The 20,541-nt window shown below is 39.2% G+C and overlaps 3 protein-coding genes and 1 long non-coding RNA gene across 19 annotated transcripts in view; 2 read left to right on the plus strand and 2 right to left on the minus strand.

Annotated features, from left to right (window-relative positions):
• Positions 1-50: 50 nt before the first annotated feature.
• LOC107223496 (dehydrodolichyl diphosphate synthase complex subunit DHDDS) lies at positions 51-14,862 on the minus strand. Of its 4 annotated transcripts, none has more exons than XM_046745794.1 (6): positions 14,852-14,862; positions 1,440-1,633; positions 1,198-1,380; positions 980-1,128; positions 678-862; positions 51-567 (listed from the first exon to the last, which is right to left on the minus strand). In XM_046745794.1, exons 2-6 carry the CDS (start codon positions 1,601-1,603, stop codon positions 322-324), a joined length of 927 nt encoding a protein of 308 aa, XP_046601750.1. In that variant the 5' UTR covers positions 1,604-1,633; positions 14,852-14,862; the 3' UTR covers positions 51-321. The 4 variants fall into 4 exon arrangements, with proteins under 4 accessions (XP_046601750.1, XP_015518665.1, XP_015518664.1 ...); XM_015663179.2 differs by lacking the exon at positions 14,852-14,862 and adding an exon at positions 1,722-1,940 and having other exon boundaries at positions 1,198-1,359; positions 1,440-1,616; XM_015663178.2 differs by lacking the exon at positions 14,852-14,862 and adding an exon at positions 1,722-1,940 and having other exon boundaries at positions 1,440-1,616.
• LOC107223500 (PH-interacting protein) lies at positions 1,999-13,356 on the plus strand. Of its 4 annotated transcripts, none has more exons than XM_046745772.1 (23): positions 1,999-2,397; positions 2,486-2,544; positions 2,617-2,646; positions 2,865-2,924; positions 4,081-4,231; positions 4,338-4,436; positions 4,545-4,882; positions 4,971-5,125; positions 5,197-5,514; positions 5,707-6,124; positions 6,217-6,442; positions 6,544-6,862; positions 6,941-7,133; positions 7,215-7,463; positions 7,549-7,770; positions 7,849-8,227; positions 8,309-8,708; positions 8,800-9,027; positions 9,112-9,292; positions 9,866-9,877; positions 10,372-10,525; positions 10,631-10,807; positions 10,909-13,356. In XM_046745772.1, exons 1-23 carry the CDS (start codon positions 2,355-2,357, stop codon positions 11,865-11,867), a joined length of 5,370 nt encoding a protein of 1,789 aa, XP_046601728.1. In that variant the 5' UTR covers positions 1,999-2,354; the 3' UTR covers positions 11,868-13,356. The 4 variants fall into 4 exon arrangements, with proteins under 4 accessions (XP_046601728.1, XP_046601731.1, XP_046601730.1 ...); XM_046745775.1 differs by having other exon boundaries at positions 8,321-8,708; XM_046745774.1 differs by lacking the exon at positions 9,866-9,877.
• A 22-nt stretch (positions 14,863-14,884) lies between the features above and the next one.
• The window catches only part of LOC107224485 (dystrophin, isoforms A/C/F/G/H), a 325,712-nt gene continuing 320,055 nt past the window's right edge, over positions 14,885-20,541 (minus strand). For 7 of the 10 annotated variants that reach the window (XM_046745769.1, XM_046745771.1, XM_046745770.1 and 4 more), the window contains 9 exons: positions 20,329-20,465; positions 20,028-20,241; positions 19,276-19,361; positions 18,846-19,173; positions 18,649-18,760; positions 17,918-18,556; positions 17,695-17,809; positions 16,206-16,313; positions 14,885-15,732 (listed from right to left, as the gene is read on the minus strand). In XM_046745769.1, the coding sequence (XP_046601725.1) occupies positions 15,626-15,732; positions 16,206-16,313; positions 17,695-17,809; positions 17,918-18,556; positions 18,649-18,760; positions 18,846-19,173; positions 19,276-19,361; positions 20,028-20,241; positions 20,329-20,465 (1,846 nt within the window). In that variant the 3' untranslated portion in view covers positions 14,885-15,625. Of the gene's footprint in view, positions 15,733-15,931; positions 15,946-16,205; positions 16,314-17,694; positions 17,810-17,917; positions 18,557-18,648; positions 18,761-18,845; positions 19,174-19,275; positions 19,362-20,027; positions 20,242-20,328; positions 20,466-20,541 lie in introns of all 10 variants that reach the window. The other 3 variants (XM_046745767.1, XM_046745763.1, XM_046745768.1) reach the window with 3 other exon arrangements.
• Positions 16,984-17,806, plus strand: LOC124295503. The gene is made up of 2 exons (XR_006905458.1): positions 16,984-17,279; positions 17,641-17,806. It is a non-coding gene; the product is annotated as an uncharacterized LOC124295503 (long non-coding RNA).

Raw genomic sequence — 20,541 nt, forward strand, 5'->3', positions numbered from 1 at the left:
TATTCCAAAATTTCAAGACATATATTATTTATTACACCTTTTTCAATTAATTTTGATTCGTCGAATAATCACGATGACTTTTGAAGCTTGGAACTTGATTAAAAACTGTACAAAGCCTAAATTCTTCCCTTTGGTTGAATTTTACAATAAATATAGGTATGATGTTTTCATTAAATATTATCTACAGCTACTAGAAAATGATCCAACATGAACTAAAAATTGCTGTATACATTCCAACAACAATTTAATTTAGGAATCTTAAAGTTCCCTCAATATTTTATTTAATTACTATATTATTTTTAAATACATATCTGGATCATATTACGTTTGTGCTAAGCCTAGAGACATTTTTTCCAGCATACTTTCCCTATCTCTCTGTAATTCAGTAACGAAATTGTTCACCCTATTGTTACTGTTATTATTATTAAGAAAGGCCGATCGTCTTGTGTATTTCACTGCTTCTAAGTCCGTGTAACACCGTTGGTAGTAAAACACCGCAGCTAGTAAATCCCATACAGTGAATTCTGGCCACAAAACTTCAGTGAAGTAAATACAGCTGCAGGTTGTCTGGAATTTTTTTTTTTTTTTTTTTTTAGCACTTCAACAATGTTAACGTCTTTAAACTGAAGCATATTTTTTATTTGAATCCTTGTTTTTTAAGTAATCGACGATCTCACCTGCCATAACAAGAAGTCACTGAATCGAACTTCGCCAGACGTTCGAATAACTAGATCAGGCTCAGGCGAATGATTGGTGTACAAGCATTCAGAAATTAATTCCTCGTTGATATCTTCCGTCATAATATTACCCCTCACAACTCCTCCAACAACGTCTTTGACTGCATTTGTTATTTCATCCCTTGCTAAAAGCACAAGATCATCAAAATCTTACTAATCTTTTTCAAATGGTCGTAATTGCTTAATATTTTTCATATTTACACATAATTTACAATTAATGCAATTCACAAGAGGATATTTACATGTGTACGAAAAAGCAACATTAAGATATGCACGATTGTTATTTTTTGTGATGATCATAGCTTCTGCGATCAGTTTTTGTACATCCTTAGGAATCAGTGATAAGTTTCCAATGGCTCTTATGCAGACCCCGTGCTCCATTAGCTTCTCTCTGCAAACGAAATCATACGCAATATTATTATGCCTGTTTTTATACTGAAATCCTATCAAATAACTATACCTCTCATCGAGTAGATTTTGAAACTTTTGTCTGGCAAGTTCCATCAGACCATTTACCTCCTCTTCGCTCCTTTTAAAATTCTCTATACTGAAAGCATATACGGTAACTTCTGGAATTCCTAGTTCAAGACACCATTGAAGAGTCTCTGCTAATTTATCGAATCTAAAACAGAATTTTGAAACGCTATACAGGAAAAAAAAAAATATATATTTTTGCACAGATTAAAAAAATGTTTACCGTACCCCTTTGTATGGCCTTCCACTTTTTTCACCCCATTTTTGTTAGCGTAACGTCTGTTACCGTCCATTATAAATGCAACGTGTTTAGGAACCGAGCCGGTCTTTAGTACTTTCACGGCCATTAGCTGGATCCAATTTAAAGTGTTCTCTCTGATCCAAGTAGACATTGTTATATTTTATCTAAAATAGAGAGCTGGCTGTTTTGTAGATTCAGGTTATGTTTTGTTTGTATAATTATTTGTTTCATTTGGAACAAATTTATGGTTAATAATAAGGACAACTTACTATCCTTCGAGGTTTACGTGGAGTTATTTTTTCGTTGTGAAAAAAATTACGTAAGGCTGTGTCAACATGAAGTAAATATTTGACAGCTCGTCTTCCACGTTTTCAAATTCCCCATCTACGGTGCAAAGAAACAACCAGTAGAAAATACCCCTCCCACTACGAATCACGAGACAGTGGCTGACGGCGCATGCGCGTTTCACCATTCCCAATTTCCCAGTACAATTTTTCGTCATATACGCCATCTTATTATTTCCCCCACTCGGCGTTCCGTTTCTTTCCGGTCCATGTATTAATCCGCGCGTGATCTCGCATAATCGAGAATCCGAATCGGAGGAAATTGGGCAGGAATATCGTAAGTTTTGAGTGGCTTAGGGATCGACTAGTCTCAGGTTATTCGCAAAGTAATTACGTAACTAATCCCGAAGTTTTATTTTCCTCCATTTACCGTTATGCTGCCTCATGTTATCGTTGTGTATCGAACTACTTTTTGTCGAGTAAGCGTGTGTGTATACGTAGCGCGGTTACGACCTCCGAGAGAAAATGAAATGTAAAATGGCAATGTTACGCTATGGGCCGGAAAAATAAATGTTATATGTACACCGTGAGTGAATAATCGTTGATTTGTCGATAATAATGGAGGGCCACAAGTCAAGGAACGAGTCAGTGGTTGCTCCAGGTAACAAACGAAAGAACGAGACTATCCGAGCGGCATTACTTGGCCCCCGAATCTGTATGCCATTGTAACCGAGCGTTGTTTCTTTCAGAGTTGTATTTCCTAATCGCCAAGTTTCTCGCCGCTGGACCTTGCCAGGAGACGGCTCAAGTGAGTATTTAATTAAGGGGTTGCTCAGAGGTTTATTCGGGTTAATGTTAACGGTGATATTTTTTATTTCAGCTTCTGAAACGCGAATTAGAACGAGCTAAGGTGAGTCGATTGTTCACGTTGACGTTTTGCCGGGGGTCACTGTACACACAGCCAGTGGCTCCACATGGTTTGCACGTGGTTTCTACTTGTCAAAACATAAGAATTGCAAGGTCGTTAACCTTGGTTATCACTGCGCTTCTCCCCGCCCTTTTGGAGCTCGGAAAAACGTGCGAAATTACCATAAAATAAAACCCAAAAAAATTCGCTTTTCTTCGCAGATCCTGCCTCAGAGGAGGGACTGGGAGGGAAATCTGCACAATCAAACCTTCGAGGAATTGGTAAATATGCTTTAAAACGCCGCCGATTGTTCTGCCAATAACGCGAAACGCGTACGGCATTCCATTGTCGAGAACCTCCTCAAATCCTCGTCGCCGTCATGGGCGAAACCAATTGTTGAAAGTTCGCCGGTTTGTTGCATTACCGATCCAACCATCATTTCATCCGGGCGGCGTCACACACGTAGAATCTCATTGAAAATAACCTTTTACCCTTATCGGACCGCCACCCTTGTATGTGTTTCCCCCTTCTCCTCCGCTTTTCCATCTCTCTACTCGTTCCCGATGACGTAATTCCCCCCTCCACCACTACCGTATTCGTTCTTACGAACTCCGCCGACCAATCGCAGCTCTCCAACTACAGCTATGCTCATGGCTGATCAATGAGTAAATGTGTACGCACATTCTCGCGTAGCGCTTTGTATACCTGCGCGTGCCAATGTGTGATTAGGATGCGACACACAGATGTAGAATCTCCGGGGCTCATTCGTACACAGCCGGTTATTTATAGATGCGTCGTACACGGCTGTGTGCAACTTGTAAACGCATACGCTACACACGCCTACGTTTAATGTACACTTATTTAAAGAGTACGAAGAAAACATCTCCTTCCGCTACAACAATTAATATGTTTTTGACGCAAACGAGCCTCCATGATCCTTACTCAAGACCCTGTTGACGAAATATTCATTGTGTAGTATTTGATTGATTATCACTTTATTTTTGTACTATTCACGTTTCAGCTGAGATTTTCTTTTTATAGTATAGACAATTTAAAATCGGTCAGGCAAATCAAGAAAACGATATGAAATTTTTTTTTTTTAGGTAATAATTATTGGTAATAATTCACTATGATTTTTTTTTATATAGATTCTATCACATACATACCTGATCAGGGCAAATGCAAACTTCTAAGTACGGAAAAGTCTTAGGATTGTTTTGCCAGCGTCTTGTAATCACTTGACAGAGAAAAGTTAAAAAAATTAATATAATTTTTGATCCATTTAGCAAGTAATTATAGCAGAAGATAATCATTGTAGACAGACATTGTTTTATAATTGTTGATTCAAATTTACGGTAATCGATTGCACACAAACTAATACGGAATATTCAATCTGATGAAAATCAAATGTATATCACAAGCATTTTTTATCAACAGGAGCGTAAATACACACATATTGCGCCGCAACATTTACTGCAAATATGTGCTCGAATCGGTCCAGTCTTGGAGAAAGAGGTGCCGCCTTGTATTCCAGGAGCTGTATCGCTTCTTGGTGCGGGGCGTCAGTCTTTACTACGTACAAAAGAAGGTTCGAGTGTAAAACAGTGCTGGAAATTCAGTGAATCTTCTACAAAATAACTCTCTTCTGTCTCAATACCTGAGTTTAAACTAATCTCATGTATTTGGATTTCCAGATTTCATGCAACAAATACTCGGCGTTTTAGCTTATTCAATAAGGCAAGGAGGAAGACCATTCCTCGATCCGCCTGGCATTACAAACTGCCACAATATTGGTAGGCAAATACTTATACGATATCTTTTACAATCTATTTTATAACTCAATTTGTTAGTATATTTCGGAGCAAAACCAATTACCAAGTTTTTTGTCCTCTGCTTTTCAGTTCGTGTAATACAGGGTAGAGAAAACTCGGGACCTTTGACTCGGCGTCAAGCATTACCGACTAGGTTTTACACTAAAATGCAATTGTACAGACATACCTTGGGCCACTTATCAGCTGTGTATTGTGTTCTTTACGATCGCACGGGCAAGTACATTATCACTGGTGCTGACGATCTGCTCGTTAAAGTATGGAGTGCGATAGATGGCCGACTTTTAGCAACCTTCAGGGGAGCTTCATCTGAAATAATGGACATTGCTGTAAATTTCGATAATACTCTTCTGGCCGCTGGAAGCTTAGATCGAATTTTGAGGGTCTGGTGTTTCCAAACGATGTCTCCTGTGAGTGCATACTTTGATCAACTGAATTCTGGTTGTCCATTACGTTCATACAGATCGCTGTAACATTGATTTTATTTCGTCCCCTAAGGTGGCTGTGTTATCGGGACATTCGGGCATGATTACGTCTGTCAACTTTTGTCCAATTTCGTGCAATGGTGTTAATTACCTTGTGTCCACAAGCACTGACGGCTCAGTAGCGTTTTGGCCCCACACTAAGAACGGAAAAGAACGAGCAATGTTCCAGTGAGTAGTAATGAATCGTCTTTTTCTGGTTGGGAAATTTTTCGAATTTTATGAAACATTCCTTATCACAGGACGAAGCCGATTCAATATCACGAAAAAATGCGACCTGGTCAGGCACAAATGATATGTGCATCGTTTAGTCCTGGGGGGGCTTTTATGGCAGCAGGATCTGCAGATCATAATGTCCGTGTTTACGCCATGCTTGGAGATGAAGGGCCACGAAGAGTGCTCGAAGTTGAGGCACACACAGACACAGTGGACAGTATTCAGTGGGCTCACTACGGTCTTCGCTTTATATCGGGATCCAAAGACGGCACTGCCAACGTTTGGCATTTTGAACAACAGCAGTGGATAAACAGGAGACTTCTCATGACTACCAAACTTCCTGGGTAAGCCCATAATATTATTTCAAATTTCGTAAAACTTGCTAACATCATGGTGAGTTTTTGTCAAACCAATCGGATCTAATCACACTAAACATGTTTGCTTTTTTAATAGTTAATGGGTCAATTGTTCCCACTCTCTCCTCAAGTTGGAAATTAATAAAAGTAGAGGTAACATCCAAGTTTTCCTGCTTTCAGAGAACCCGAGGTAGAAGATGATACAAACAAGAAAGCTAAGGTAACCATGGTTAGTTGGGACGTCAGCGATGAGTGGGTGATCACGGCTGTTAACGATAGTTCGTTGAAAGTGTGGGACGTGAGGACTGGGGAGCTCAGGCAAGTCCTGAAAGGTCACAGAGACGAAGTCTTCGTTTTAGAATCTCACCCAACCGATCCGAGAGTTCTTTTGAGCGCGGGTCACGACGGGCAGCTCATTATATGGGACATACTGAGCACAGAGCCTGTGGCTTGCTTCCAGAATTTTATCGAAGGTCAAGGTCACGGTGCAGTGTTCGATGCTAAATGGGCACCAGATGGTACAATGCTTGCGGCTACAGATTCGCACGGCCACCTTCTTCTCTACGGGTTTGGTTCTGGCGTGGAAAGGCTCAAAGTTGTAAGTTGAACCGTTTGATTTCTTTCTACACAGTTGAAAGTTTTCTCCTCTTTGGCGTTGGGTGAAATTCATTCTGTTTTACATCCTTCCAGGTCCCTAAAGAACTTTTCTTCCACACGGATTACCGTCCGCTTATCAGGGATTCAAATCACTACGTTTTGGATGAACAAACGCAAACGGCGCCTCATCTTATGCCTCCGCCATTTCTGGTTGATGTTGATGGTAACCCATACCCTCCTGCCTTGCAACGATTGGTTCCGGGTAGAGAGAACTGTCGCGGGGAACAATTGGTGCCAAATATAGCGGTCGGCGCTGGAGGTAGGGCAATATTTCGATGAAAATATTTGAAATCAAACATCGGTGTTACTCTTAAAACAGAATTTATCTTATCTAAAGAACATTTACAACTTGTCCTTTAGGAATGCAAGAAGTAATTGAAGGCTTACCGACTTTTGAGCCACGCTCCAACATTGATAGACTAATCGAAGCTCTTGCTCAAAGGCAAAACATCAATGCCGAGGGAGAAAATATAGGTGACGAAGATAATCAAGGTGAACCGCTGCTACGGCATATAGCTAGTCCTCGTGGAAGCAGACCTGGATTACGTAGAGCTGGTGATGTCGAAGGAGTAAGACAAAGCAGCGGTAACTGGCAGAGGGACAACACAACCCCTTGGAACAAGCCTATCCTTGCAAGACCGATCAGCTATGCTGTTCTTGATACTATTACTAAAACGCTGTAAGTATCATACAATTGATACAATCGTAATTATTCTGACACAGCACTGATTTGGTCAAACCCGCATCTCTTTAACAGTAATGCCACAGCCGAGATGGAACTTGAACACTGGAGACGAGAGATGCGACGCAGACCACCTACAGCAAATCCTACCGAAGGATTGGGCGGGGTACGTGGTCTGTTGGGAAATCGTAAAAAAAATAGAGGCACGCGTCATGGGTACAGAACGAGAGCAGCTCGAGGCGAAGATCGGGAGGATGACGAGTTTGAGGTATTTTGAGATGATCTTTTCTAGTCAATTGTAATCAGCCTTGGTTTCATAGAAATTTAGTTACGATTTCTGTTTGCACAGAATTCAGACAATGTGGATGTTACTGGGAGTTCAGCCAGCAGTAATAATAACGATTCTTCGGCACGCGAAGAAGACTTATGTTCGGATAGCTCAAGCTCCGACTCCAGCAGTGAATATTCAGATTGGAATGCACATCAAGGCGTAAATTTAGAGCCACCGAAACGTAGTAAAAGAAAACCAGTAAAAAAACGTTCCGTCACCCCGCCGAGTGAGTCTGACAGAAGACGCAGTCAACGACCTAGAAAGAAGGTGAATATATTTGTAATTCTTTAAACTTTCCTATATTTTACTTTCGAATTTCAAACAACACAAAGTTATCTGCCATTTTTTATAGATTATACCAGTACCGAACGGTATTGGCGAAGTACCCGAAGCTTTCCGTCCACCGGAATGGCTATCGGCGATAATTCCGAGAAAAGCTCCCTACTATCCGCAAATGGGTGATGAAATAGTATATTTTCGACAAGGTCACCAGTTTTACATCGACGCCGTTCGCAACAAGAAAGTTTACGAACTTAGTCCGCGTTGTGAGCCTTGGTCGAAGATGACTATAAGGGTAAGATCCATTTGTAATTTGTCTGAAATATCCAGATTACTTAATAACCGTTATTCTAATCGCAACAAAAACTTGCAGGCTCAAGAGTTTGTTAAAGTAGTGGGAATAAAATATGAAATAAGACCGCCCCGTCTTTGCTGTTTGAAACTGGCTGTGATGGACGAAGATGGTCGATTGACCGGTGATAATTTTACCATAAAATATCACGATATGGCGGACGTTTTGGACTTTCTTGTACTCAGACAAACGTTCGAAACAGCTCTGGCCCGCAGCTGGTCAGAAGGCGATCGCTTTAGATGCATGATCGATGATGGCTGGTGGATGGGACAAATTCAGTCGATGGAACCGCTGGATGAGAACTTTCCAGAGTCATTTTTCATGTGCTTTCGCGTCAGATGGGACAATGGAGAATTCGAAAAGATGAGTCCCTGGGATCTCGAGCCTGTGGACGAGGACAGTAAGTTAGTCGTACCGATATACAAGTTGAGTTAATGTAGATGCTGGATGAGCAATCCGCATATACTTTTCTATCGCCTAGGACTTCCAGCAGAAATTGGCGGTGCTGTTCCCGTACTTCCCGAGGAAATCGAGGCGACACTTTATCAGCCACATGCGGAAGAATGGCCAATGGGAGACAGGGAAGCTACTTGTCGCAGGATAATAAGAGGCCTTGACCAAGTTATGACGCTTGCGATTGCAGAGCCATTCGTCGTCCCAGTTGATCTCAATATTTATCCCGCCTATGCGTTTGTCGTTGAATACCCGATAGATTTATCGACAATCAAAGCACGGTTCGAAAATCATTTTTATAGGAGAATCACGTCAGCTCAGTTTGACGTAAGGTACCTGGCGACTAATGCTGAACAATTCAACGAGCCTCATAGTCAAATTGTCAAACAGGCTAGAATAGTGACAGATTTATGCCTCAGAGTAATAAAGTGAGTATTAAATATTCCTTTGCATTTAGTTCACGTTTATCACACCTCTATTTAAAGCCTTTATTTATTTCCACCATTTTCAAATTCACAGAGATATGACCGAGCTCGACGTTCCAGCTGTTTATCATCAATTGGTAGACACATATCAATCCTCAGATTCTGACGAAGATACAGTAGACAAAAACAGACCATCAACCAGTTCTCAACAGCCTTCGTCCAGCAGAAGTTTGCGTTCGCAAGAAAGTATCAGCGACTGGAAAGTTGCTTGTCGACAATTACTAGAAAGTTTATGGCAGTGCGAGGATTCCATACCTTTTAGGTAAGCAATTTGAATCAAAGAATATAAGGTCTTTTACGTCTGATTTTCTTGCGCAGAATAAGAATGTTCATTTCTAATTTGCAGAGAACCAGTTGACAGACTTGAACACCCCGATTATTACCAAATAATTGATACCCCAATGGACCTACGTACTGTTAAAGAAGATTTACTTGGCGGAAACTATGAGACTCCAATGGAATTTTCTAAAGATATAAAGTTAATCTTCACAAATAGTAAAAATTACAACACCAACAAACGATCGCGGGTGAGTTTATTTTAATAGCAGCCTAATACGCAACGTGAAATTGTCAATGGTCTATTCTGAGAATAGTTTTTTGATCGATGCTGCATGAAAAAACTATTTTTTTTTCTTTGCCTTTAGTCATACTTTCTCACGAAATTGGGAATAATTAAATATCAAGCATTGTGAGTGACTTGTATCAATTTCCAACCGATTCCAATGTCATGTTGTAAATTTGACGAATACTTTTGGACCAAAAGTATATCAGGAAATTGAACAACTTTTGTTGAAACAACCGATTTTACAATATTACACAAGATAACATCGCCGATTATTTGTTCTTATCACATTTATTTTTCACACTGTGGTAACTAGCCACTTACCAGAATGTACCTACAAAACGTACGCTAGTGATAATTACTTAATTTAGCACGCTTGATAAATCCTGATGGTAAAATCTATAAAAATGAACAAAATAATCGTACCGTACGTAAAAGAGTTAACTACTCAGCTAGTTCCATTCTGCTAAGTAATACTTGCAGTGTTATTCATGATAGCAGTTTAAATATTGTATAATTGCATTGCTGCTTGACGTAGACACAGATTCTGGTAAGTCGCATTCATTTATTGTTAATCATTGGTGATGCAATTTCAGTGTACACAAGATCTGCCATCGATATTTCAGTATCAATTTCAGTTCTAATATATTATGCCTATCATTTCGAAGATTCTTAATCAATTTGTTAACAACATTAGATTGTTATTCATTTTTTATAGTTATCTTGTGACGTTGATAGTAATCCATTGCTTGCGCTCCTTTGCTGGTTCCTTTAAAAACGACGGTCAATTTCTTAAATACACCTTCTTGCTCCGCAATCGTCCATCTTACTCTAGTCTATACCCCACAATAATCAATGAATTCCTGTACGACAAATCTCGTCATTATTTGTTAAGGATCTCCCTTAATGCGCATATTTCAACCTTGTATATATTTGCATACTTCACCACAATTGGGCTATTTTCATTTTGGCATGTCCAAACGGTTGGACTATTGTGGAGCATAACAATAACATCTTCATTTCTATTTTATATTATCTTGACAGATATATTCGATGACAGTAAGACTTTCCGCCATGTTTGAGGAACATATGCGAAGGATTTTGTACAACTGGAAGTCTGCTAGGAGACGCAGTCAAATCAACAATGGGATGGCTAAAGGGAAAAGGAAGACCTCTGCACGTTTAACTAACGGAGCTGGTAAGATTCACTCACTCTTGTCTTTGGATGCAGGCGTGCTATGACGTCATTTTTTTATTACTTATATAGTATTTTCATTATTCACTATTGTTTATCTTTTCACAGGCTCATCAAGAGTGAGACCACCCCCAAGCAGTGCCGAAGAAGAAGAAGAAGAAGAGGAAGAAGAGGAGGAGGAGGAGGAGGAGGAGGAAGAGGCGATGGATGTTAATAATGTCGACAAAAATGAAAGACAATTGGCACCCAAAACCACCAGGACTTTGCAGAATGCTGATGGACCTGGTAATTGAATACGAAGCTTAGACACGAGTATTTAATGTTAATCTTATGATTCGTTGTCCTTTTTAATTGGCTTTTTTATTTTTTTTTTTCTTTTTTGTCAGGCCCCTCTCGACTAGCTAACGGTCATGGTACCAGAGCTGGTGGCGGATCTCGTCCAAAGATTAGTCTCAGGATATCTCGCAAGGTGACACCAAGTAAAAAGAATGGTAACAGCGATAGCGATCAAAGTGATGATTCTGAAGCGACGATTGAAAGTGAGAGCAGTGACAGTGCTCCGATGCGGAAAACTCGGGCGGCGAGGAGGACCGTGGTTAGCAATGGGGCGGGTGATAGTGATTCTGGGGATAGTTACAAGCCAGGGGGGCGTGGCAAACAGACGCGAAAAAATAGGGCTAAGAATGGAAAGTCTAGTCGACAGAATAAACCAAAAGCTAAACCGTTCGTAGTTGCGGATGACGATGATGACGAGGATGAAGATAATCAGTTTATGGAGCCTGAAAGTACAGAGGATGAAAGCGAGGCGGAGGAAGTTGTTACGAGAAGTTCGAAAAGACAATTGCGAAAACTCGCGCCTGTTCAAGATGTAACAAAGCAACAAGAAAAAGAAGACGAAGATGAAGATGACGATGAAGAGGAAGAGGAAGACGCAAGCGAGGACGAAAAAAGTAAGGAAGAGGAAAGCGACGATGAATCGGACGAAAAGGAAACTCGGAGACAATCTGCAGCTCAAAGATTGCGTATCAATCAAGATAGTGACAGTGAAACGTCGGATGTACCCTTCGAAACTGCGAGAAGTAAAAGAAACGAGAGAGTGTCTAGAGATTCTGACAGTCAAGACACCGGCATCCAACCTCGAAGATCTGTTAAACGACCTCGTTATAACGTAGATAGCGATGAAAGTAATTCCGTACCTATAAGAAATCGGCGAAAAATTAAACGGCGATATTATAACGAAGATAGCGACGAAAGCGTACCCGAACCTGCCATTAGTATCAGTAGTAGAGGAAGAGTTAGAAAAATGACTGCACGTGCTAGGGCATTTCTTCTCGAGTCACCCTAGCGTCCGTCTCCGAGTTAGTAATAGTTGAAATGATCAATAATCAGTTCTCAGAAATTACTGATCGGAAAAAAAAAAATTTCCGTAATTCATAATCAGATAAACCCGGTCTAGGAAAAAGTGTTCAGACTAATCCAGTACTCACTTTAACCACATGTTTATAGAATGTCGAAAACCGACAGGTAATTGAACATAGTGAATAATGATTACGTCTGATGAAAAAACCCCAACTATGAAAATTATGCGCAATAAGGAATCAGTTTACAATTTAAATAATATTTATCCGTCCAAACTTTATCCAAGTTTACTACAATCAAGAATTTCACCAACACATTTGAGTCCTGGATGAAGGTCTGAAAAACGTTCAATAAATTGACAAGGGTCTGTAACGAACTCTTACCATTCGGAATTTCGAATCCGTCTTACCAAAGACAACACAAGATATACATAGATCAATTATAGGTAAATATGTTCAACCATCTGAGTTAAATCATGAGATAGCGGACCTCGAAAGCGGCAGTTGACTTCAATTCGAGGACAGGGAACAGAGTATTGTGTCTATATTGTACATGTAATAATTTATACCTTTGTTGCATCCAAAGTAATAGTCTTTTACAATATTGTTTTATGACAACACCTCTCTGTTCAAGAGCGTTGTAATAATAGCTAGCTAATACAGTTAATACTTCGTTACTCATATGCGTTTTTCTTACATAATTATTAATAATATTACAAAGTGATAAATATCTTTGGGTGTGACGGTCACATTTTTTCCGAATAAAACGTTACGCTCGTAGGCACGAATAAAACAAGAGATAAAATAATGAAGAAAAAAAAACAATAAAAAAACGAAATTTTGCATACAAACAAACATCAGAGCAATTGTAAGCTACTCTCCGTGGCATTTTAATTCACGAATATGACATATTAGTAAAGTTTTATAAATTCTTGCAACGACACGATGAGATCATTAAGATATTTGAATTAGAGAAAATATTTTTGAAAACGAATTCAATTGACTATGTTAAATTATGATTCATTTTTTCCAGGTGTACTTATGTTTTAAAATACGTTTGCCTGACATATTTTTTTTAGATCATAAGATATAGAAATGGCAGTGCCTTTGTAAATCATAGTTATTCTCCCAGCATACTGCCACTCATTTAGCATAAAATTATTGAATCAATCAATCAATCAATCGATGATCAGGAACGGTTGAAAAGAAGAATAAATAATAATATAGTGTTTGCATTGTTAACAATTATTTTATTGTAATTCGTAAGTCATTTGTTACCAATACATTGGGTAATAAGAGTGTTTTTCTAAAAGGCGTGCAGCGTCGTTGCTTTTTTTTTCTCTTTTTCATTTTATTGTAAATATAATGTTTGTCCGGGCAGCGCCCTTTTCCGGACTACTTAGAATCGGAACATTTATCGTCAGATGATATGTGTGTTCCTCGCTTACATCACGCGTATAATAAGTTTCAAATTATCTTTGCGAGCAAAAATTATAACAAAGCGAAAATTGACATTTTCATTTCTTTTTTTTTTTCCTTTTTAAATAGCACATTCATAAAAAGACAGTGTAACGAGCCAGGAAAAATGGAACGAAAAAAAGAACAAGAACATGACGTAAATGAAAAAACTGTTTAAAAAAGGTTAAAAAAAAAACCAACAAAACAGTTGCGGTTAAATTCATAAATGTTTTTTTTGCTTCCCTCCTCAGTTCAACCGCTGCAAAAATGCTCTTTCCGTATATAGGTATATAAAACGTGTGTATTGTATTATAAGATCTATTCATATATTATTAATGTATAAAAAATTATAAAGTATACAATTCTCGAATCAACAAAGTAACGTGGATTAAGAAAATAATGTTTGTGCACAACTGCTGGAAGTCTTGACTGTCTCAAGCCATTGTGATATTAGCTTAAGAATTATATTCAATTAATAATAATAATAATAATCATAACAACAACATGATGGTAATAGTAGCATTAGCAGTAGTAGTTGTAGTAATAGCAATAATATTAATAATAGATATAACAATAATAATAATAATAATAATAATAATATAAATATTGATGATAAGGTAACGATGGTTATTTTTTTAACGAGGCATTACTATGAGCAGGGCATATATATCATGTCGATTTCACGATTTTGAAGAACATTTTGACTGAGATTGCTATAATTTGGCAATGTATTATGTACTACGATATACTGAAAATTTATGACTATGTTTATAATACAATAATTAACATATTTTCACGAGATATGACCTCTAAATCACTGTTGCATCAACGTAAACGTTGCGTAACTAAGTATACATACATAGGTATGTAGGTACGCCGTTAATTAACGATAATACCCTATAGAAGACTTATTACAGGTGAGTGATACGAATTAAAAGATGTTTTTCTTTATTAACGCGTGGGCTCTGTTTAATATCTAACGAGAACTTCGTGCTCAGTTATATACAGTGTAGTTTCTGCGTCCCACCGCTACGAATAAAAATTGATACGAAATTATTTCTAAACGACGTTGTGTCATTCAAACAGCGATCCCGTTTTTTGTACATACATTTAAATGTTTTACCGATATATTTTACTTACTCTTTGATTTTAGTGTTACTATGAAAAACTTAGGGGGCGTAACAACAGTTTACATTATACGATATACATGGTACGAAGGAGAATGTAAAAAATAACAGGGTCGATACTTTTATTGCGGAATGTGACAATTCAAAATATATCCAATCAATCGCTGTTGGAACATGATTTGGAGTAATGCTACGGTTCCATGAAAAAAATAACGATCATTGTGTTATCTTTCTTGCTTTCAATAATTTTACGGAACGTTTTATCCGAACAGTATCAAGAGAATCTCCCATGCCATTCGAAAGCTACGTAGTTTAAAATATATTTGTTTCCCAAATTTCTCTTTACTAACGTTCGGTTATAAACTTACAAAATTAGTGTAGTACACAATCGGAAGAGGCTTTTCAAAATAAAATCAAAATAATGTGATATTCTTTCTTTTATTATTATTGAATACAAAATGATTACTTCAACTTAAAAATTTCATTATTTTTTTCACTTGTGTGCTACCTGCAATATTGGCCTTTTTCAAACTCTACGGTAATTGATTGATTTTATTTATTCTGATTCTTGCCTTTAAAAAAAATTTAATGGCAGTGGTTAAACAGAATGGTCATGTAAATATAGTCTACACTCTACAGAGTATGCAGTTTGATACATTGCTTTTTCATGCATTAATAATATTATTATTATTATTGTTAATAATAATTTTATATATATTTATAATATTTTATCTTCATATTTTATAGCTACTAAGCATTAACAATTGATTCTTTGTATGATAGGTCCGTGATATGATAAGCCAATATGTAGTTGATTTCTTCTTCTATTTTGCAGGGGAGCCGCCAAAGCCAAGCCAAGTAACAGTTTACATATTAATTATAATTCAGCTATACAAATTGTATATCAAAACTTATAAAATACCCAAAACCACGCTGGCGGCCCTCATCCTGATCCTGCATTTCACGTAGTTAAACTACGTTCAATATGTCTCTGATATGCGTTAGAGCCAGACTCGTTCTTGGTCGTCATTTACAATTAGGTTTATAAACCGTACATACCTATAGTATGTATGTGTTAAATAGATGATATATTTAAGGGATAAATTACAGTCGTCTCATCTCGGTAATATCCAAGGATGTTATTTTAATATGTGTATAATCTATGGTTTAAATCCTGGCGGCGGTGGTGGTCCTCGTTGCCCGTTTGTTCTTGACGGATCTTCCGTCATTACTGTGACCAGTTCCTCGACAGCCTTACCCAAGTCTCCTGTAGATTAAAAAAAAAAAAAAATCTGCATTCATACGTGTTATCAAAATGAGACGTATCATGAGCCAGACATTAGCAATGTTGAAATAATAACATCGCGAATTAGTATGCAAACATACATTAATTATAAGAAAAAATCGGTAGTTTTAAAACATTTTTCATCGTCTCAAATACGTGACAGCGAATAGAGTAATCTTACCTCTTACATCCGTCCTGTTGCGTGAAAGCAGTTAAGCATGTTTTGTTAATTTATTGTATGAAATGTGATTAGTTTTACTTGTTTATTTCTACTTATATCGGATTGTTTCGCAGATGCGCAATTTCGATACGCCTGTGCGTGGGCAACCGATGCCAACAGAGTAGCACGGGTTGCCTGCACACAGGCGGACCCTATGGGTTCGCCTGCTTGTGCATCTGCGAATACGTAGAACAAACACAACAAGCATGCGATAATCCCTTTGAAGCGTACCGACCTGCCATGTGCATCAGGTTGCCAACGTTATGTGATATGCTGTGCGAATGTGGCGGGGGTGGCGGACGTTCTAGACTTCCTGCTCTGCCTTCACCCCATCCTCCACCACCTATGCCCATAATACTACCTCGTACACCAAATACCATACAGTTTTTCTATTCGGTCTCAGACCTTCGAACGCCTTGCAAATAATGGCTACGTGTTCACATCGGGACTAACGCTGGACGTTTAAACCAAGTTGACAAACTGCGATGAAATACTTGATGAGATTAGCGTTCGGTATGCTCTCTTCAAGTTCAAATTAGCATAATACACGCGGTAGGTACGTTAGAATCGCAACAAAGAATCCGGTATTTCTCTTTCACCTTGGCCGCTATTTTCAGACGATTCGAAATTGTGGGAAGTTTTAAACACATATAAGTAGGTAGAAACGTTGATGTTATATGACGAACATATTACAATATTAGCTTTTCATATGTTTATTTATTAACATCAACGTGGTCGTGTTTGTACCTATGTACTTACATATGTTTAAAACTTCCCGCAATTTCGATTCGTCGGAAAATGGCTGGACTGTTTTGTAGGAACGAAGCTAAGGCGAGATTTTCACGGGCAGTTTTTCGCTGTCGCAGCGTAGCGTTGCTTGTTGCGGCGGCATTTTGCTGCCCGTGATAATCCAGCCCAAGTTACGAAAGTTGCTCGCAGCGCCGTCTGCGACAGAAATTTGGCCCGAGAAACTTCTCCCTTCTCAGTTAGTTCGCCGCAGTCAACGATTGATGAAGTCTATGGTTTGACGCGTGCGCAATCTGCTGTCGGTCGCGAGCGGAAATATTAGTTAATTTAAACTTGTCACGACGCCGTATTATAGGTATGTGCGATAAACTTTCAGCGACATGTTTCAAGTGTGAGTGATTTGTGTGTGCGGTAAAATGAAGTTTCTGCGGGTAAAATTCGACTTTAATCAACTCGGTGCCAGGACGCAGCAGCGGGGTCACCTTAAAGGATGTTTTCAAACACGGTTGTCGACACAAGTCGCGCGGACTTGCCTCATTCCTGCTGTACAATCGCGAATATTGTAAGTTTGATGTACGGTATATTACGTTCGATAATCTAGTGAACGAAAGTTACACCAAGTGTCGTGTTATTGTCACGTTTGTGTACGCATTGTGCGCCGATTGCGTAGCATATAATTATCGGCGGTGATCAGTCGTTTAAAAGCTTGCATAAGGATGAAATGATTTTAATAAAAATAGACCGATGTTGATACCGTGATCAAAATAGCAGCTTCGACTATATTTTGATCAGACTGGATTTCGGTTAGTCGAGGTGATATTTTTTCCCGAAAAAATGATTTGACAACAAATTATCCAACTACCGTTAGCATGAATATGGGAGTTTATTGCGTGATTATATGATTTCTAATGTTTCAATGTCAGCATCCCAAAGCAGCCACGTGAACGTGAAGTGAAATAGTGGTAATAGAGACAAACCTGGAGAATCGTGATAATGCCCGTTCATCTTTGCCGGGGAATCAGTCGCCAGCTGCGACGCAGTCACGCTTCGAGTTTGCAGGGTTCCAGTCTTCGAGGGTGATGCTGCGTTTGGCTGAAAGGTAAGCGATCGTCTCTTACTTCCGTCGCGTATCTCACCCAATTCTGGGGCTATCGATACTCAAGGAATGTACCCATTGCCAAATAATTATAAAAAATTTACCTCGTCCAAAAGTTGTCTTAGCCTCTGTAGCTGCGCTTCTAATTGTCGATTATGGTCTTCGAGTATTTGCATGCGAGCCTCGAGTCTCCCCTTGTGTTGCCTCAACAGTTTAGCCTCGGCGATCATGTCGCAGTCGGGTTGCCGGGTGCTGTGGCCGTCCTCAGGTGTGGAACCCGGAGTTTGTTTGGAGCGCAGCCTTTCGTACTCAGCTTGTAGGGTCGCGTTCTCTTCCTCGAGTTCTCTGATCATTGCTTCGAGTTCTTCTCTCTGTTCGGCATCTATTGCCGCCATTACTTGAACAGGACTCCTCGGCACGTTGATGTTGTCCGCGCCGTTGAGACTCTGACAGTAATGAGCTATCAGCTGATGCTCGTCGTCGCTATCCGGTGTGGAATTACTCCGCGTTCGGGATAGTTCAACCTCGGCCAAACGTGACGCGTACATCTCCAGTCTGGAATGCATGTCTTGACTCAGAGTGCTGTGCTGAGGCGACGGAGCCGGACTCTCGAGGGCGTCGCCTTCCAAAACTGTTTGCACAGGGAGATAGCCGACTCTTGGATGCTTCTTGAAGTATCGTTTGGACTTGAATTTGTTACGCAGCGCTCTCGTGAAGTCCCTCACGTCCTCGCCGGACGTTGTCTGTAAATTATTTTCCATTAAAATCGGCGATAAGATTCTAGAGCTGGGTTGGAAACGGAATAAGAAAAATTCATGAACTATTTTAAACGTACCGCGGTACAGTACTCCTGCATCGGATGCGTCAGTTTGTGATTCTTTGCTTTGCGACCGGAGAAGAAACAGTTTTGACACATGTCAAAGTTGAAACACTTCAAGCAACGATATCTGTAAGATCATATTAATGGTTAAGTCACCTTTTGAACAATCGATTCGATCCGTTCCTCAAGAATATTGTTTCGTAATAAATTACCTGAAACCGGTGATGGGGTATTCTTTACAAATATTGCATTTGGCCTGATGCTTGGCTGTTTCGGCAGCTGATAGTCTGTGGAGAACAGGGAGCCAGACCATGCTTTGTGGCTCTTGTTGAAGCCAGCTCAAAAAGTGAACAGCTTCAATTTCGTTCTTGTCTTTGCCTGCTTTTTCAAAGCAGCTTCTTACGCTAGGTTCAATGTTCGATCCGCCGAACGCCGCAACCTCCCCAAGTTGTCTTGGTACTTGGATACAGTCGTGAAGCAGCAGCCCTAGCTTTCTTTGATCAACTAATCTGTTCGGATCGGCGATCAATCTGAACAAGTCTGAAAGTAAAGAAATAAGATTATGAATTTTCGTTAAATTAGTTTTCAAATCAACCAGACCAGACACCCCAACAGCAATGCGTCGATCGACTTGTTACTCACATCTATATTTTTCCTCCAAGTGTCCCTTGCACAGCAAAACAAGGCCGACTTTAAATGACAGTACTCGAATCTGGCCGGTTCGTTGACTGAAAGAAATTCCAATGTAAAATTAATATTGATAGTTGGTGCGCAGTTGCCACTTGTAAATGGTTTTTAAATTGTTTTTTTTTTTTTCTACGGCGGTAAATAATAAATAGCAGCAGTAGCTGAAGTCGAGTATTTTTTTCTGCCGAGATCACAGAATGTATTTTATTCGGATAGAAGATTTACCTTTGAAGCGGCGTAACGTCAAAACCATTGAAGTCTCTCTAGTAATATTTATGAATCTCAGAGAATATTACCGGTATTTTTAACTTGATAAAACTTGAGTAAGGCGTTTGGTTTCTGGGTGGTATTAAAGTGCAAAATATATATATCCAAGAGATAAAGGGTGATTGGAAAAGAAGTGACGAATCGAAGATCTGCATAAATTAAACGAAGGTGCAAAAATAAGGTGCAGATATTTATAGTACGAGTCAGTCTGTAGCGGTAGTTGCGTGTAAAATTTCTAAACCTATGCAAACTACAACGATAAAAAAACAAATACCGAAACAAAAAAAGAAACTAATGCCATGCCATGAAAAAATTTTGTAGGCGCGTAAAAGACGTATAGAATATAGATATGATACTGGAAAGATAATCCTGAGCATGCGTCGCAAATTGATAAATCGAACTTAACACATCCATAGAGGTAGTTTAAGAGAAATATTCACCTATCATACCTATCATATACATTGAGGAGCCAGTTGATGGCCAGATCTATACACAGCGGTACTGAAACCTGTGACGGATTGTCAGCTGCTATTAATTCGTAGAGCGAGGTCAGAACCGTTATCATGTCTGGTATATCTATCAGCTTGTCGTTCTGGGCTCGTAGACCGTGTGTGTCGAACTGCTCTAGCGCAGCAGAGAGGCTTAGCATATCCACTGTTGTAAAGACAATCATCGTTAATTTGGGAATAGTTTCTCAATTACAAAATCAATAGTAAACGGAAGATCGACGGTGATTCTTACAGCATAATCGCTTCTGCACCGTCCTCAGTTTCATCGCAGTTCTGTAAGCTGAAAAACGGACTTCGTTAAGGTCGGCTAGCGACGACATCAGGTCTATCATTTGAGGATGATCCCAGTGCGTCGTTTCCAGTTGATGGCTGAAAATAATCAGAGTTTATCCTCCGTTTCCAGATTCCTTCACAGAGTTTTTGCTACGTTTTAGGGTATCGCTTT

Source organism: Neodiprion lecontei, chromosome 7 (assembly GCF_021901455.1).
Source record: "Neodiprion lecontei isolate iyNeoLeco1 chromosome 7, iyNeoLeco1.1, whole genome shotgun sequence".
NCBI classification, from domain to species: domain Eukaryota; kingdom Metazoa; phylum Arthropoda; class Insecta; order Hymenoptera; family Diprionidae; genus Neodiprion; species Neodiprion lecontei.

Coding starts and splice junctions, on each gene's coding strand:
- LOC107223496 (XM_046745794.1), bottom strand. CDS start 1,603: ATGTCTACTTGGATCAGAGAGAACACTTTAAATTGGATCCAGCTAATG. Junction 863..979: donor TGTTGCTTTTTCGTACACAT/GTAAATATCCTC, acceptor TTGTGCTTTTAG/CAAGGGATGAAATAACAAAT. Junction 568..677: donor GTGACTTCTTGTTATGGCAG/GTGAGATCGTCG, acceptor AAAAAATTCCAG/ACAACCTGCAGCTGTATTTA.
- LOC107223500 (XM_046745772.1), top strand. CDS start 2,355: ATGGAGGGCCACAAGTCAAGGAACGAGTCAGTGGTTGCTCCAG. Junction 4,883..4,970: donor GTTTCCAAACGATGTCTCCT/GTGAGTGCATAC, acceptor TCGTCCCCTAAG/GTGGCTGTGTTATCGGGACA. Junction 8,709..8,799: donor TTATGCCTCAGAGTAATAAA/GTGAGTATTAAA, acceptor TCAAATTCACAG/AGATATGACCGAGCTCGACG.